General features: G+C 49.7%; 1 protein-coding gene across 2 annotated transcripts in view; it reads left to right on the forward strand.

Moving 5' to 3' along the window:
• LOC146869285 (E3 ubiquitin-protein ligase TRIM39-like) overlaps positions 1-13,702 on the forward strand; it is a 114,558-nt gene that overhangs the window by 49,892 nt on the left and 50,964 nt on the right. For both annotated transcript variants that reach the window (XM_085646989.1, XM_085646994.1), the window contains one exon: positions 538-560. In XM_085646989.1, coding sequence (XP_085503115.1) covers positions 538-560 — 23 coding nt within the window. The remainder of the gene's footprint in view (positions 1-537; positions 561-13,702) is intronic.

Genomic DNA, 13,702 nt, shown 5'->3' on the forward strand with positions numbered 1-13,702 from the left:
ATTAATCTAATATTCACTATTAGTGTAATATAAAATTGGCTGAAAACAAAGGTGGAGCACGACACCCATAAGGGCGAGCGTCCGCTGTGTTCTCGGCACTCATTTTGCTACCTATGAAGCCAGAGGTCGCACAAGCAGTGCCAGGGGTCACAAGGGGCAAGCCAGGAGTCACAGCTGTTACCCCTGGCAATCCCTAAATGATGCCCATGCATGTGACCCTGTTGCGAACATCATACAATGTGTCAAGTGACTCCATTCAGAATATCAGAATGTGCTGTGTTTTGTGACTCCATTCAGAAGGACACTGTGCTATGTCATTACCATTCCGAATATCAGTTTCTGTTATATCATGTGACCTCATTCAGAATCCCTCATTCTGTGCTTAGTCATGCAATACCCCAGAATGTGCTGTGTCATGTGACCCCAGTCACTGTTTTTTAACCATAGATAGAAGTGTGTCACTCCTAAAAATACTACCATAACTTTAAGATCTCCTGTGGAAACTGATTTCACTGTGTTTGTTTCTCTGTTTTGCAGGATGTCAGAAGCACCCTAAACAGGTAAGGCTGGTTTATTTTCCTCCTGTCAGTGTGTAAGGAGCAGGATTCACTGCTGCAGTGTGTAAATGCCACTTCTGAGCTCACACAAAGTGTTAGGAAACTTTCAGATCCTCATAAAATCACTTCACAGTCTGAAAAATACCTTTAAGTCTTCAGACTCTCCTGAAAACTTAATTTCTCAGTAAACTCCTGTTGGACTTGGCCCTTTTTCCCAGAAATGTTTCGCTTTTCTGGGAAATCGCATGATGTGTAAATGCGAAGATTGAATGCTGTGTGATAAAGTACGCAGACTGAGTTTTCCCCATTTTAAATATGTGACTTAAAATGGATGCCAAAGCTGTGTGGTTGCGCCGTTTGACTGAGCTGGGTTAACAGTCTAATTATTATTTCCCAGCAACCCCAGCTTTTGGAGGGAAGCCTGGCACCCAGGGTGCTCTACCCCTCCCCCTAGGCCAGTTAGAGCCAGTTTCCCCAGACGCTTCAAGAAGCTTCTGGCACTGTCTGGAAGGTGGGGTGAGGGGCGTATAAAGGGCGGAGCTGGGTTGCCATGTGCTCAGTCAGAGGGTGGACCAGAGAGAGAGGGGACCTGCTGCCAGGGGTTACCGCCACATGGGCCTCAGTGTACTGCGTGGTTGCTTTGCACATTTCCTCCAGAGTTTGGCCCACCCGCTCTGCACCACGCTACCCGTTTCCAACATTGGTGTTCAGCGGTGGGATAGGACTTGTGTTCGCGCAGTACCGCAGCGAAAACGGGTTGCACTGCAAATTGAGCGTTTAAAGTAATCTCAGGGTTTGGGAATTATTGTTTTTCCTGATTGTGATTTCCTCCTGGAAGTGTGTTTTAAATTGTGTTCCCCTGTTGCACTGTGGGTGGTGTGTCCCAGGTGTACCTTGCCAGGATGGGGCTAACCTACAACGAGGATGACCTTGGGGGGTACACGGAGCAAGAATTGATTTATTTCTGCAGAGAGAGAGGGATACCCCCAGTAGGCAACACACGCAGGAAGTTATTTCTCTATGAGGCCCTCAAGAGGGGGGAACCCTTAGAGATCGGTGGGGACCTGTCAGATTACCCCTCTGCATATTTACAGGGTGGATTTAGTGGAGACCCGGAGGAGGACTTCCAGTGTAGGGAGGACTCCGAGAGTGAGGGAGCCCAGTCCATAACCCAGGAGGGTGGTGACACTGACGAGGAGGAGGAAGATGATCGGGGGGAGACGCCAGTAGCGAGGGAGGACACCAGAGAATGGGAGTCCCGCGCTGGGTCCAGTCACGGGGGCACTGCCCCGTCCCTTTCCCTGTCCCCAGAAGAATGGGTGGATAGGAGGGAAGAAAGGGAGCATCAGCTGGCGCTGGAGAGACTCAAGGTGGAGCTAGCGCGGCTGAGGGTGAAGGAGAGGAGGCTAGAGACGGAGAAGGTCCTAGCACAGGAAAGGATGGCGGAGGCAGAGAGGTCCTTTGCCAGGGAGAGACCAGCTCAGGAGGGTAGGTTGACCCCTGAGAGTGGTTTATGTGGTCTGGATTCACCAGTGAGGGTGGGATCCAGAGGTGGCAGCGAGAGTGGATACAATGTAGGGTGTCCCACTCCCAGAGCCCAGGAGATGGTGCCTGATTCCCAGGAAGAGCGGGACAGGTTAGAGTTCAGGGGCAGGGGAAAACTGTCCCACCAGTCCTGGGGGGAGTTTGCGGAGGTGTGTGGGACTGCATTGGAGGATTGGGTGGTGAGGAGTGCAGTGAATGAGTGGGAAGGGCTGTGCCAGGTAGTCATCCGGGAGCACATGCTCAGAAATTGTTCCCCAAGGTTGCGTCACCACCTAGGACAGTGTGGGTTCTCCGACCCCAGGGAGCTTGCATGGGAGGCAGACCTCTGGGTGAGTGCCAGGGTGTCTGAGGAGGCATTGGGGAGTGACCCTGAAGGGGTGGTGCAGGGATCTTCCAACCCAGCGAGGTGGGAGAGGTGGCGAATAGCCCAGCTAGGTCCCCGGGAAGAGAGAGGGTTGAAGGGCCTCACGTCCTATCGATAGGAAGGAGTGACACGGGGAGGTGTCCCGAGGTGCCCCAACCGCAGTCTCAGGGCCTGGAGAGTTCCGTAAGGGAGCCCCAGGTTGGGAGCCTAGGCTGTCCTGATGTGCCGCCCGGTGAGGGGGAGCCCCTAGTGTTAGGAGGACCCGGGGCATCTGTAATCAGAGCTCCTGAGGTTCTGGGGTTGGCCCAGTTGCAGGGTTTAGATCCTGGGTTGGGATGCCGGGTTCAGGGGTTGCCTGACCTGGCGGGTGGGGCATCTGTTAACAGTGTCCCCCCGGAATTGACTTCCAGGGGTACTTTTCCAGGTGGGAGGGTGCGGAACTCTGGAAGGGGGTGCAGAGGGAGGAAGGTGTCGCCTCTGGCACCGGCTCAGCCACAGGGCTTAGATCCTGGGTTGGGAGGCCAGGGATGGGTACTGCCTGTCCTGGCGGGTGGGACATCTGTTAGCAGTGTCCCCCCAGAATTATCTTCCAGGGGTACTACTCCAGTTGGGAGGGTGCGGAACTCTGGGAGGGGGTGCAGGGGGAGGGAGGACTCGCCCCTGGCACTGGTGCCGCCTAAGGGTTTAGACCCTAGGTTGGGGAACCAGTTGGAGGGTCAAGGCCCTGGACTGGGGAGAGAGTGGTGGTCTGAGGGTGCCCCGCATGGGAGGGTGAGGAACCCCAGAAGGAGAGGTAGGGGGAGGAGAGCCTCGCCCCTGAGGGCTGGTCGGCCTGAGGGTGCGGACCCCAGGTGGGAAGACCAGTGGCAGTTCGGAACTGCAAGGAGGAGGAGGAGAGTGGTCAATGGGTACTACGGGCCTGGGGTTACTGCCCCCCACTCTGTGAGACCGCAAGGGCCAGAGACATCTGGGTGGCCTAGGGGCCAGTCCTGGCCCCAACCAGCTAGGGAACCCACGGGTGGTGGCTTAGTCGGTCGAGGAAGGTTGGAGAGAGTGAACCTTCGGGTTCCAGAGTGGAGGAGAACCTGCGGGTGCTCCTGCAGTTGCGGGCCTGCGTCCACCTTTTCTCGCCCCAAGCAGGGAAGCCCATCAAGGCATTGATCGGTCTACCCTGGCTTTTGGCTGGAAGGGGGTTGTGTTGGACTTGGCCCTTTTTCCCAGAAGTTTTTCGCTTTTCTGGGAAATTGCATGATGTGTAAATGCGAAGATTGAATGCTGTGTGATAAAGTACGCAGACTGAGTTTTCCCCATTTTAAATATGTGACTTAAAATGGATGCCAAAGCTGTGTAGTTGCGCTGTTTGACTGAGCTGGGTTAACAGTCTAGTTATTATTTCCCAGCAACCCGAGCTTTTGGAGGGAAGCCTGGCACCCAGGGTGCTCTACCCCTCCCCCTAGGCCAGTTAGAGCCAGTTTCCCCAGACGCTTCTAGAAGCTTCTGGCACTGTCTGGAAGGTGGGGTGAGGGGCGTATAAAGGGCGGAGCTGGGTTGCCATGTGCTCAGTCAGAGGGTGGACCAGAGAGAGAGAGGGGACCTGCTGCCAGGGGTTACCGCCACATGGGCCTGTGTGCTGGGCCCTGAGCCTACCTACCCCCCCTCTACTGTCCCCAGGGGAGGGAAAGCTATAGTTGGGGCAACACAGACCTGGAGAAGCCTTCGCAGGAGTTTTAGGCGGTAGAGTTTAGTCAGGGACCTATGCCTCTGAAAGTGACAGGGCTTAGGTGCTGCCTTTTAAGTGAGTGAGGGATCCTGAACTAACCCACTGATCTGGCCCGGTGAGAGGAGAACCCAGGGACGACAGGCAGAGACTAATTAGTCCGCCTGCAGCCACCAACGCAACTCCCCCCCTCAAGAAACCCTCAACCAAGGGGCAGGAACCAGAGAGCACTATTTACAAGCCGCCTACAGAGAGAGAGCGCTATTTACAAGCTGCCTGCAGGGAGAGAGCGCTGTATTCAAGCTACCCGAGGAAGGAGAGCGCTATATCCGGTAAGCGCTACATCTGAAGTGACTGTGTTCTGCTGGGGGGCGCTGTCTGTCCACTCCCCTGTGCTGTCGCCATATTACTGGTAAATCGACGCCAGCGGGAGCCCACCCCGCGTGATACCGCCCGTCGGCGTGAGTGCCAACTGCCTCGGTGCTTATTCACAACATCGGGAGCCCACCCCGTGTGTGTGCCGCCACGCGGTGTTTGTATTTATACCAGCGGGAGCCCACCCCGTGGTTATGATGCCGATTCCACGGGAGCCTACCCAGTATTGACGCTCCCCTCAAAAACGGGAGCCTACCCCGTATTGCCCCCGCAAGAAGAAACTGACGAAAATCACCGCCGCGACCCGAGGTGCTGTTGGAGGCCGCCGCGCCGCGCTGCCTGCGGCGACCCGGAAACCCAAGCCTCACTGGGGGCGGGACCTACTGTCCCCGACCGGGAAGACGAAGCCAGGCGGGAGCCTACCCCGCGCTGGCGCCTTGCCGTGGTGTCGAGGGAGCCCCGTGTGGTACTTTGAAATTTGGGACCGCGTAGGAGGCAGGGCCCTACCCCTGTCTATCCCGATATTAGCGAACCGCGAATGGCCAATGCAGTGTCTACAAGTGCCTTGCATAACATTTCATTGATAAATGTACTGTGTATACGACATTATACATTGACTTCGCGGGTTCCATCTTGGAGCGGTGGCCATCTTATGGTTGCCCTCACATAGGCTACACATTACGAACAAATACAGGCCTTTAGAACACATGTGCCTTCCTTTGACTTCTCAGTGACCTGTGCGACTTGGCTCCACCGCCCCCGGTCAGTCCAGTTTTACGAGCTGCCCTTCCTACGGCCACCTGTGATTAGCATCAGGTTTGACACACCATAAAACCTTTTCATCCCACACAAGCCTCCGGCTAATCTCTTTCACACCTGACTGTTCCTGCTTTATGGCTTGTTTTATCAACAGGAGCTGCCCGTGTTTATTGGGGTCTGTTGATATCTGATGTGGGATCTGAGCCTCGCTGGGTAAATAATTGTGGGCTGGCTTAACTGGAATGTGGGATGGTCATCATGACTCTGCCTTTTCGTTTGTAATGTATACATGCGAATGACCATATTGTAAAACAAGGAATGTGTGCCTGAAGCATGATATTTTGTATTTAAGGAGAAGCCCGTTTCTGTAAATTTAAGCAGTCTCCTGAGAACATACATTGTGTTGTACTTCTCGGATACCTGTAATTGGTCTGCAGCCAATAAACTGATCCTTGACTTCACCAAGAAGACTCTGTGTTTCTGTGGGTCTGAAACAGGAAGAACCCGAAGTCTTAGGGTGTGTTCCCCTGCACCGCCGGGCTTTAAAATCCCAGTACTTCAGTTGGCGCCCAACGTAGGGCTCATAGTTTTGGGCGATTGTGGAAAGAACGTGGGTTCCTGACTTCGCATGGAGCTAAAATTCAGAATGGCAAGTTGGTGAATGATCTCCTCGAGTCAAGTCAAAGTCCACTTTATTCGATTAATTAAAATCATAAAAGTATTCTACAACAAATATCTTACAATTCATATAAAACAGTATTAAACAATTGGTAAATTTAAAAAGCGGGTTAAAAAGGCAATATTTACACAAAATACATTACAAATTGCACTCAGCTTTGCGATAAACGTGGATTCAAGTATCTATCATAAACTGTTCTTCCAATCTTAGCCTTGATCTCTTGCATCTGACCGATGCGGCCAAAAAACTAGCAGTGCAGTACATGATTAATGGAGAAAGCAACATCTGTAAGTGTAACAACGCAGGCTTATACTGGATAAAACCCAGCTCCTTCAAAATAGATTTTAAATATCTGGTGCGAGGTTCATGATAGAAGGAACAAAAGAACAGAAAATGGGCATTATCCTGAATAGAGAAACCATCGCATTTGCATGGAGACGATTCCTCGAGCTTGCACCAGTCTTTCTCATCCCACAGTACCGTATAAATTTGATTAAACCGAAATTTAGATAAAAGCCATCTATGAAAAGAATTGGTTACCACTGTTAAATAAGGAGCCAGCTCACAAGATGGGGTTATCAATACATGAGCCCTCACAGAGGGTTTACATAAATCATGAGCTTCGCGCTCGGCCATACGTATTCTAAAGAAATTGGTCTTCACCCACGGCAAATCAGCTTTACACAGGGCTTCTGGGCTACTAAAAATTTCAGGGCGTCCCAGAAGTGCTGCCGTAGATTCAATGTAAGACAGCCACTGAATATCCCTCCTGTGATCAAGTGCAAGACAATCTTTGATGATCCGATGATTAAGGCTAAGGTTCGGGTTAAGCCAGACCTTAATCCACATCAAGAGTGGAGCTAGATTGATTGTGTCTAGAATGTAGCCCATCCCCAATTCAAGATGTACTGAATGGGTAGCAGTTGACTGGGGTAAACCCAACAATGAACGAAGAAATTTATTTTCCTCAGTCTGGATGTTTTTTGAATTAACATAACCCCAGACAGCTGCACCATATCTAGCGATTGCGACTGTCTTGGCTTTGTAGGCGGCCATAATAGCCTCCATAGGTTTCCCCCCCAATCTCTTAGCAAACCCCAGGATTGCAGCATATGAACTTCTTACCGCATTCATTTTAGATGTTAACTGCGGTGTCCAAGTTCCCCTTTGGTCAAAAATCACACCCAAATATGTAAAGACTTTGACACTTGTGATCACCTCTCCATCGCAAAAAAAGGTTTTTTCTTTACGCTTACCACATCCTACTGACATGGTATGCGATTTGTTTTTGTTGATCACCAGGTCAAGACTAGACATAAAATTACCAAAGGCATCGAGTAGCTTTTGTAAGGCAACTGGGGTCCTAGCTAAAAGCACCGCGTCATCGGCATAGAGGAGCACCGGAATTGGTGCGCCCCCCATGCTCGGGATATCCTTTGTGGCAGACGTTAGGTAGCCCTCCAAAGAGTTCACGTAAAGCGTGAACAATATTGGCGCCAAGATGCATCCCTGGCGGACCCCTCTAGTTGATCTAAAACTCTCGGTACACTTTCCGTCGGTGGTCATTCTGATGCGGGCCCTCAGATCTTTGTGGAGCTCCGCCAGAAAGTGTACCAAGGAACTGTCGAGGCCCATCTTCAGGAGCATTGCCCACAGCTTAGATCTATTGACAAGATCAAAGGCTGTGGACAAGTCCATGAAACCAAGGAATAAACTACCCCCTTTTGCTCTGGTGTATTTAGAGAGTATAAGGTGGAGGTTGAGGCATTGGTCCTCAGTACTCCTCCCTGGCCTAAAGCCAAATTGTGCCTCGGACAGGATGTTGTTCCCCTTAGCCCACGCAGAAATCCTCGCCAGGACAGCCTTTCCTAAGATTTTTACCGAGGAGTCCAACAGTGATATTGGTCTATAGCATTTTGGATCTCCTCTCTGCCCTTTTTTGAATATTGGAACAATTGTAGCTAAAGACCAGGTCTGAGGGAATCCCACTACAGCAGCAGCGTTAAAAACTCTTGTTAAAATATTAGCCCAAAACAGCGGATTTGCCCTGAACATGTCCGCTGGCACTCCATCGGGGCCCGGGGCCTTGCGACCTGCTGTCTCCTCTATGGCTCTAAGTACCTCACTGGTATCAAATCTCACGGGCTCCAGGGGGATCTCATTGGCAGGGATTGTGAAAGGTTCCGGCTCCCTGTTACTGTCATAAATTTTTTCGAAATGTCGAAGCCAGTCCTCCTCTGAAATGTTTAATTCCTGCACTGAGTTTTGTACACCTGTAAGTAATGGGGAATTTATTATTGTCCAAAACTCAGCACTGTTTTTTAGAGTGGCTTTATCCCTTAAATCCTCCCAGGCTTTGCTTTTTAATTCATTTTTACGCAAAGTAGTGGCCGTGTTAAAATCCTTTCTTAATCGTGCCACTAGCGCCTTGTCCCTTGGGCGAGTATTGAGGGCTTTTTTAAGGCGGTTATGGGCTTTGCTGCAATTTTTATCAAACCAGCCTTTAGCCGGATTTTGTTTGGCCCCCTGCCCTTTGGCTGAGAGACTGCTAGACACAAACTGGCAAATATCTTCAAAGGAAGATATGATGTCCTTGTTCCCAGCTAACGGATTGGCACACACAATTAGCTCATCCGAGACTGAGGTGGATAGAGTTAAGAAAAAAATTGTCCGGTACGACCATCTCCCATTTAATTCTTCTCCCCTGATCCTTTTCCTTTACAGGCAATATAGTCCGATGGAGGGCAACAGATTTTGACAAGAAGGAGCTATTCGTTAGCTCCAATCCCACAGGGTTATGATCACTCATAGGCATAGCAATTGCATTATATGAAATCACATAATTAAGAAAACATCTTGAGACAAAAATAAAATCAATTATCGAATCGCTAACCCTTCCCGTGTAGGTGGCAACCCGTGTACTTTTATCATAAAATTCAGGTTCAAATAGCTCATTTTCCCGCAATACATATTCAAGCGCCCGACCCTTCTGTGTGTGTTCTAAGTGAGGGGGGGACACGCTATCTGGCCCGTCTGCTTCCATTAGGACACAATGTGAGCACAAATGAACATTAAAATCACCCATTAAAATGAATCGACACAGAGTGGATTGCTTGTCTCCGTAGAGATTTAAAAAGTCTAATAGCCATTTAAAATGCATAGATTCTGGATTGCTATTTGGAGCATTATAGCAGTTAACCAAAAGTAGTTTACAACCATCCTCTAAAGTTAACTCCAGAATGATGAAACTATGGGAGGCACAGTCTATCGGGATAATTTTACCGAAACCAACATCATAAGACCTCCTTTGTTCCGGCCTGCGGGGGAAGGCAAAGCAGGTACGAAATAAGATGTGAAACCGTCTAACCAGTAATCACACTCCAAATCCCAAGTCTCTTGCAAAGCGATGATATCGTGGCGCTTTACAAAAATTTCCCAATTAGGGTCTCCCTTCTTAGACCGCAACCCAGCAATGTTCCAAGATAACAGTCTAACCGTGTCCCCTTTATCAGTAATGAACTCTGATGAACTGTTGTTGGCCGTCTCAGAAGAAGGTACAAGGACCGCTGGTGTTGGGACCGCTACGGCGTTGTCCACTGCACCCTCTCCCTCACCCCGTCAATCACAGAGGTCGAGGCCTGAGAGCGCATTAAATCTGTTATAAGTTGTGATGGGGGGACCAAATATACAGAGGTTATCTCGGCCCTGCAACGAACTTTGATGAGCCAAACTGGGCCCCACCGGGGTAAATGGATTTAGTCTTTGTCTGGACAAAGAGGGAGAATTGACATGGTTGTAGAAATACCCAAGCGGGCGCACTCGAATACCATTACTGTCCTCCAACAGGGATGCTGCCCGTAGGAGGACTGTGGCCACATGTTGTGGGTATTTAAAGTTCACGACCACACAATCCCCTCTACATGTTTTCCTCGAGGGGCCAATCCAGTTCACTCTCCTCGTCGTGATGATATCTCCAGCACGTTTAGAAGGAAAACCACATTTAGCACCTAGCCAAGCCACCACTTTGTTTTTAAGAGAATCATGCGCTTCCTCTTGTGGCTCAGAATTGCCTGAGCTATACGTCGGAACATTGGCTAGTACAACGACATAGGGGGCGCAATCCGGGGGCAGATTAATAGTATTATTGCGCCTACCTTGTACGACATTTGTGTTATATAAGGTACCAGATCTCTGAAGACACCCAGCCTGAGCAACATCCAGGTCTACTGTTGGGGGATGGATGGCTGGGGGAACAGTAAGGTTGTTAACCGTACAGTTAGCCTGAGGAATCAAAGGAGGTGGGTTGGGGGCTATTGTGGCACTTTTTCCTATGACTTCGGGGCTCACTGAACTAGTTGGAGGGGGTGAGGGATTCACCTTAGATAGTTTAGCCAACTGTTGGTCCAATAGGCCTCCTAGTCTTTTGAGCTCCGCATTCGCGGTGTCCAATTTGACTGCAAGGCAGTCAATGGAAGCCTTAAGTTTTAGGTCAAAAGCAGCCTCTATACGTTTTATTAGCAAACCAAACTGCTCAGGGCTCAGTGTAATACTGGGTTCCTTTGTGATCTCTACATTTGTTTTGGATTTAGGGGAGATGTGGTTATCAGGCAAGTGGTTTTCCCCTCTTCTCCTGTGGATGGTCTTACCCCCCTCTTGCTTTGCTGCTTTCTGCATGTTCTGACAGGTCTCTTTCCCTTAATTTCTTCCATTACTTCCACCTCTTCCTCAGGGTCAGAGCATACCTTGTCAAGCGTTGTAGGATCAATCGATCTCCTCGAGTCACTGACCCTACCGTTACAAATTGCGATTATGAAATGCAGTGCGCACAAGAAAGTCACTGATGATGTTGGTCGTGGTAATGCATTTGCTGATGAGATCGCGAAAGAGACAGCAAAAGATGTGAAGACTCGAATGTATGTTGCAGGCCCCGCAAGATGGGTTGGTGATGTTGGAATGTGTGAAAACACGATAGAGAGTGTGAAGTCCCTTCAAGCTGAAGCCACAGAGAAAGAGTTGAGCAAGTGGAAAGAAAGTACGGGTAAATTGGATGAGAATGGTTGTTGGGTTGACTTGTCGGAACACCGGCGATGGTTGTTACCTGATGCATATGTGCTCCCAGTGGTTACTATGGCACATGGAATGGCACATATCAGTGTGAAAGGAATCTGTAAGTTGTTAGCTCCAGTATGGCAGAACGCTGGAATTTCCAAGTGTACAGAGAATGTGGTTAAGAATTGTATGGTATGTCTGAAATATAACCCTGGTAGGGGAACCCCAACTCCAGCTGGTCATTTTGCGCCTCCATCATACCCATTTGAGGTTTTGCAGCTAGATTTTATCCACATGGAAAGGTGCAACAACTTGAAATATGTACTGGTTGTTGTTTGTGCTTTTTCAAAATGGATAGAAGCCTATCCCCTAAAAGACAACACTGCTTTATCCACAGCCAAAGCCCTTGTGAAAGAATTTTTCCCTAGGTTTGGAATGCCAAGAATGGTGTGGAGTGATAATGGGAGTGAATTTGTGGGTAAAGTGATGAAGAATGTGTGTGAGGGACTAGGTATAAAACAGAAGTTTCACGCTGCAAATCACCCTCAATCAGCTGGATTAGTAGAATGCTACAACGGCACTCTGAAGCTCAAACTGGCCAAAATCCAGGCGAGCTTCGGTCTTAAATGGCCTGACGCTCTGCCTTTAGCACTCCTATCAACGAGAATGACTGTGCATTCACGAGTGTGACTTAGTCCATATGAGGTTGTTTTTGGCCGCCCAGCCAATGTATGGGGTGTGCCAAGACCAACAAAATTCAGTGAAATCGAGCATCCAGTACTGCTTGACTATCTATATGAATTGACGGCTAAATTGCGTGTTTTACACCAACAGGTGCATGATACTCTTCCTCAGGCCTCTGAAGCTCCTGGACACCCTATCGACCCTGGCAGGTGGGTCCTCGTGAAGAATTTCCAGTGTAAAAGCAATGACGAGCCCCGTTGGATCGGCCCTCACCTCGTACTTCTATCAACAAGATCAGCGGTTCGAGTGAAAGGAAAGAAGAATTGGATCCATGGCACTCATTGTAAACTAGTGCCTTTGCCCCTGCCATATGACCGGTGGGTCCAGGAGGGTGTCCCGGATTCTGAAACAGACACTGTACCTCGTTTTGTACCATTCAGTGATGCACGTGTAAGAGACACAGCTTCAGAACAAGAAAGTGACGATATTTTGCAAGAAGCTGTGCCACCGTCAATTCGTTTGGACACCACAGAGCCTGAACTCTTGTTTCAAGATCAGACAGTACCTGGCAGAAACAGATATAACTTGAGACCAAGGCCTATGGACAAATAAAAATTCCTTTCCCTTACTATTTTTTGATATTATAGCTCTCCCATCTGAAGGACTTCTTTGATTTTTGTTTTTCGAACCACCCTCCGGGTTCAGCCGCAGGGTCGCGGTGCCAAGACTTTGGGGTACAGGCCGAAGACGTTAGGTCAACGGCTCTGGTTGGTCTAGGGCGTTCCCTGGACTGACAGGCGTACTCCTTAGCAGAAGAAACTCACCCGCCGCGAGCGGCACGATTAGAGGATGGAGTTTTTCAAGATGGAGAGACCCGTTGAGGAAATGAACTTTAAGACGAAAATATGTAAAATAATGAAGAGCAAACGTTTTGTATTGTTATGTCTGTTTGTATTATGTAGTATGACGATGTTTACTGTATGATTTGTATTCTTCTCCTCTCAAGCACCATTTGCACCCACTGAACAGCCTATGCAAGGAGCTCCCACTGGAGAGAAGAAGAATACTTCTTCTCTCCTGAGGCACAGCCGGGAGATAGCCTAGCGTATTTGCACAGTACTTTTTAGATGTTTGGAATTGTTGCTCTTTACCTGCTTGTATTGCCTCCCTGCTCCCCTGCCTGACTTCTTCCCCAGCAGCGGACCCAGCGCTGAGGGACAGCTCGTGGGAGTCGTGCAGGCGCTATCGGCCACGCTGTAGCGAGGGACACGCCCCCCTCAAGGCCACACCCCCTTCTGACCTATAACAATGTGTATGCACCGGAAGCGCAGCGGACGAGCGCAGCGGGCGCGACGAATGCGCGCCGAAGGCGCGCATAAGGCAAGCTCGTCTGCGCTCGTCCGCGCCGAGTCAGGGCCTAGGGCCAGTCCCCCTGCCACCCAGCCCTCAGAACACATACACTACAGTGCCGAAACACTTCACAGGCTTAGGACATCCAACAGTAACTGCAGTCGACACAGCTATCAAGCCGATACCCTCCCGTCTACCTGCCCTGAATGTCATCACTCTTTCAAACCCAAATCAATTATGGTACCGCTACACGACTTCCGCCTGTTTTTACCAAACTGCCGCTCTCTTCCTAAACATACGACTGAAATTGCGCTTTTAATAGAGGAACTTACACCAGACATTCTGTTCCTTACAGAAACCTGGCTATCCCCTGATGCCGATTCAGCAGTCATAGAAGCCCTCCCAACAGGCTACCAAATTTCCCGCCAAGATCGACCTAAAGGGAGAGGAGGAGGCGTGGCGATAGTTCACAAAGAACATCTCCACTGCCGAGTGGTCTCTGAAACCATCATGGATTGTGAGAGTCTTACTTTCAACGTTGAACTATCACCCAACAGTTGCCTCTCTGGCACTCTTGTCTATCGCCCTCCTGGCCCCTCAAAGCAGTTCCATGTCAGCCTACC

This window comes from Triturus cristatus, chromosome 1_1, assembly GCF_964204655.1.
Source record: "Triturus cristatus chromosome 1_1, aTriCri1.1, whole genome shotgun sequence".
Lineage (NCBI taxonomy): Eukaryota > Metazoa > Chordata > Amphibia > Caudata > Salamandridae > Triturus > Triturus cristatus.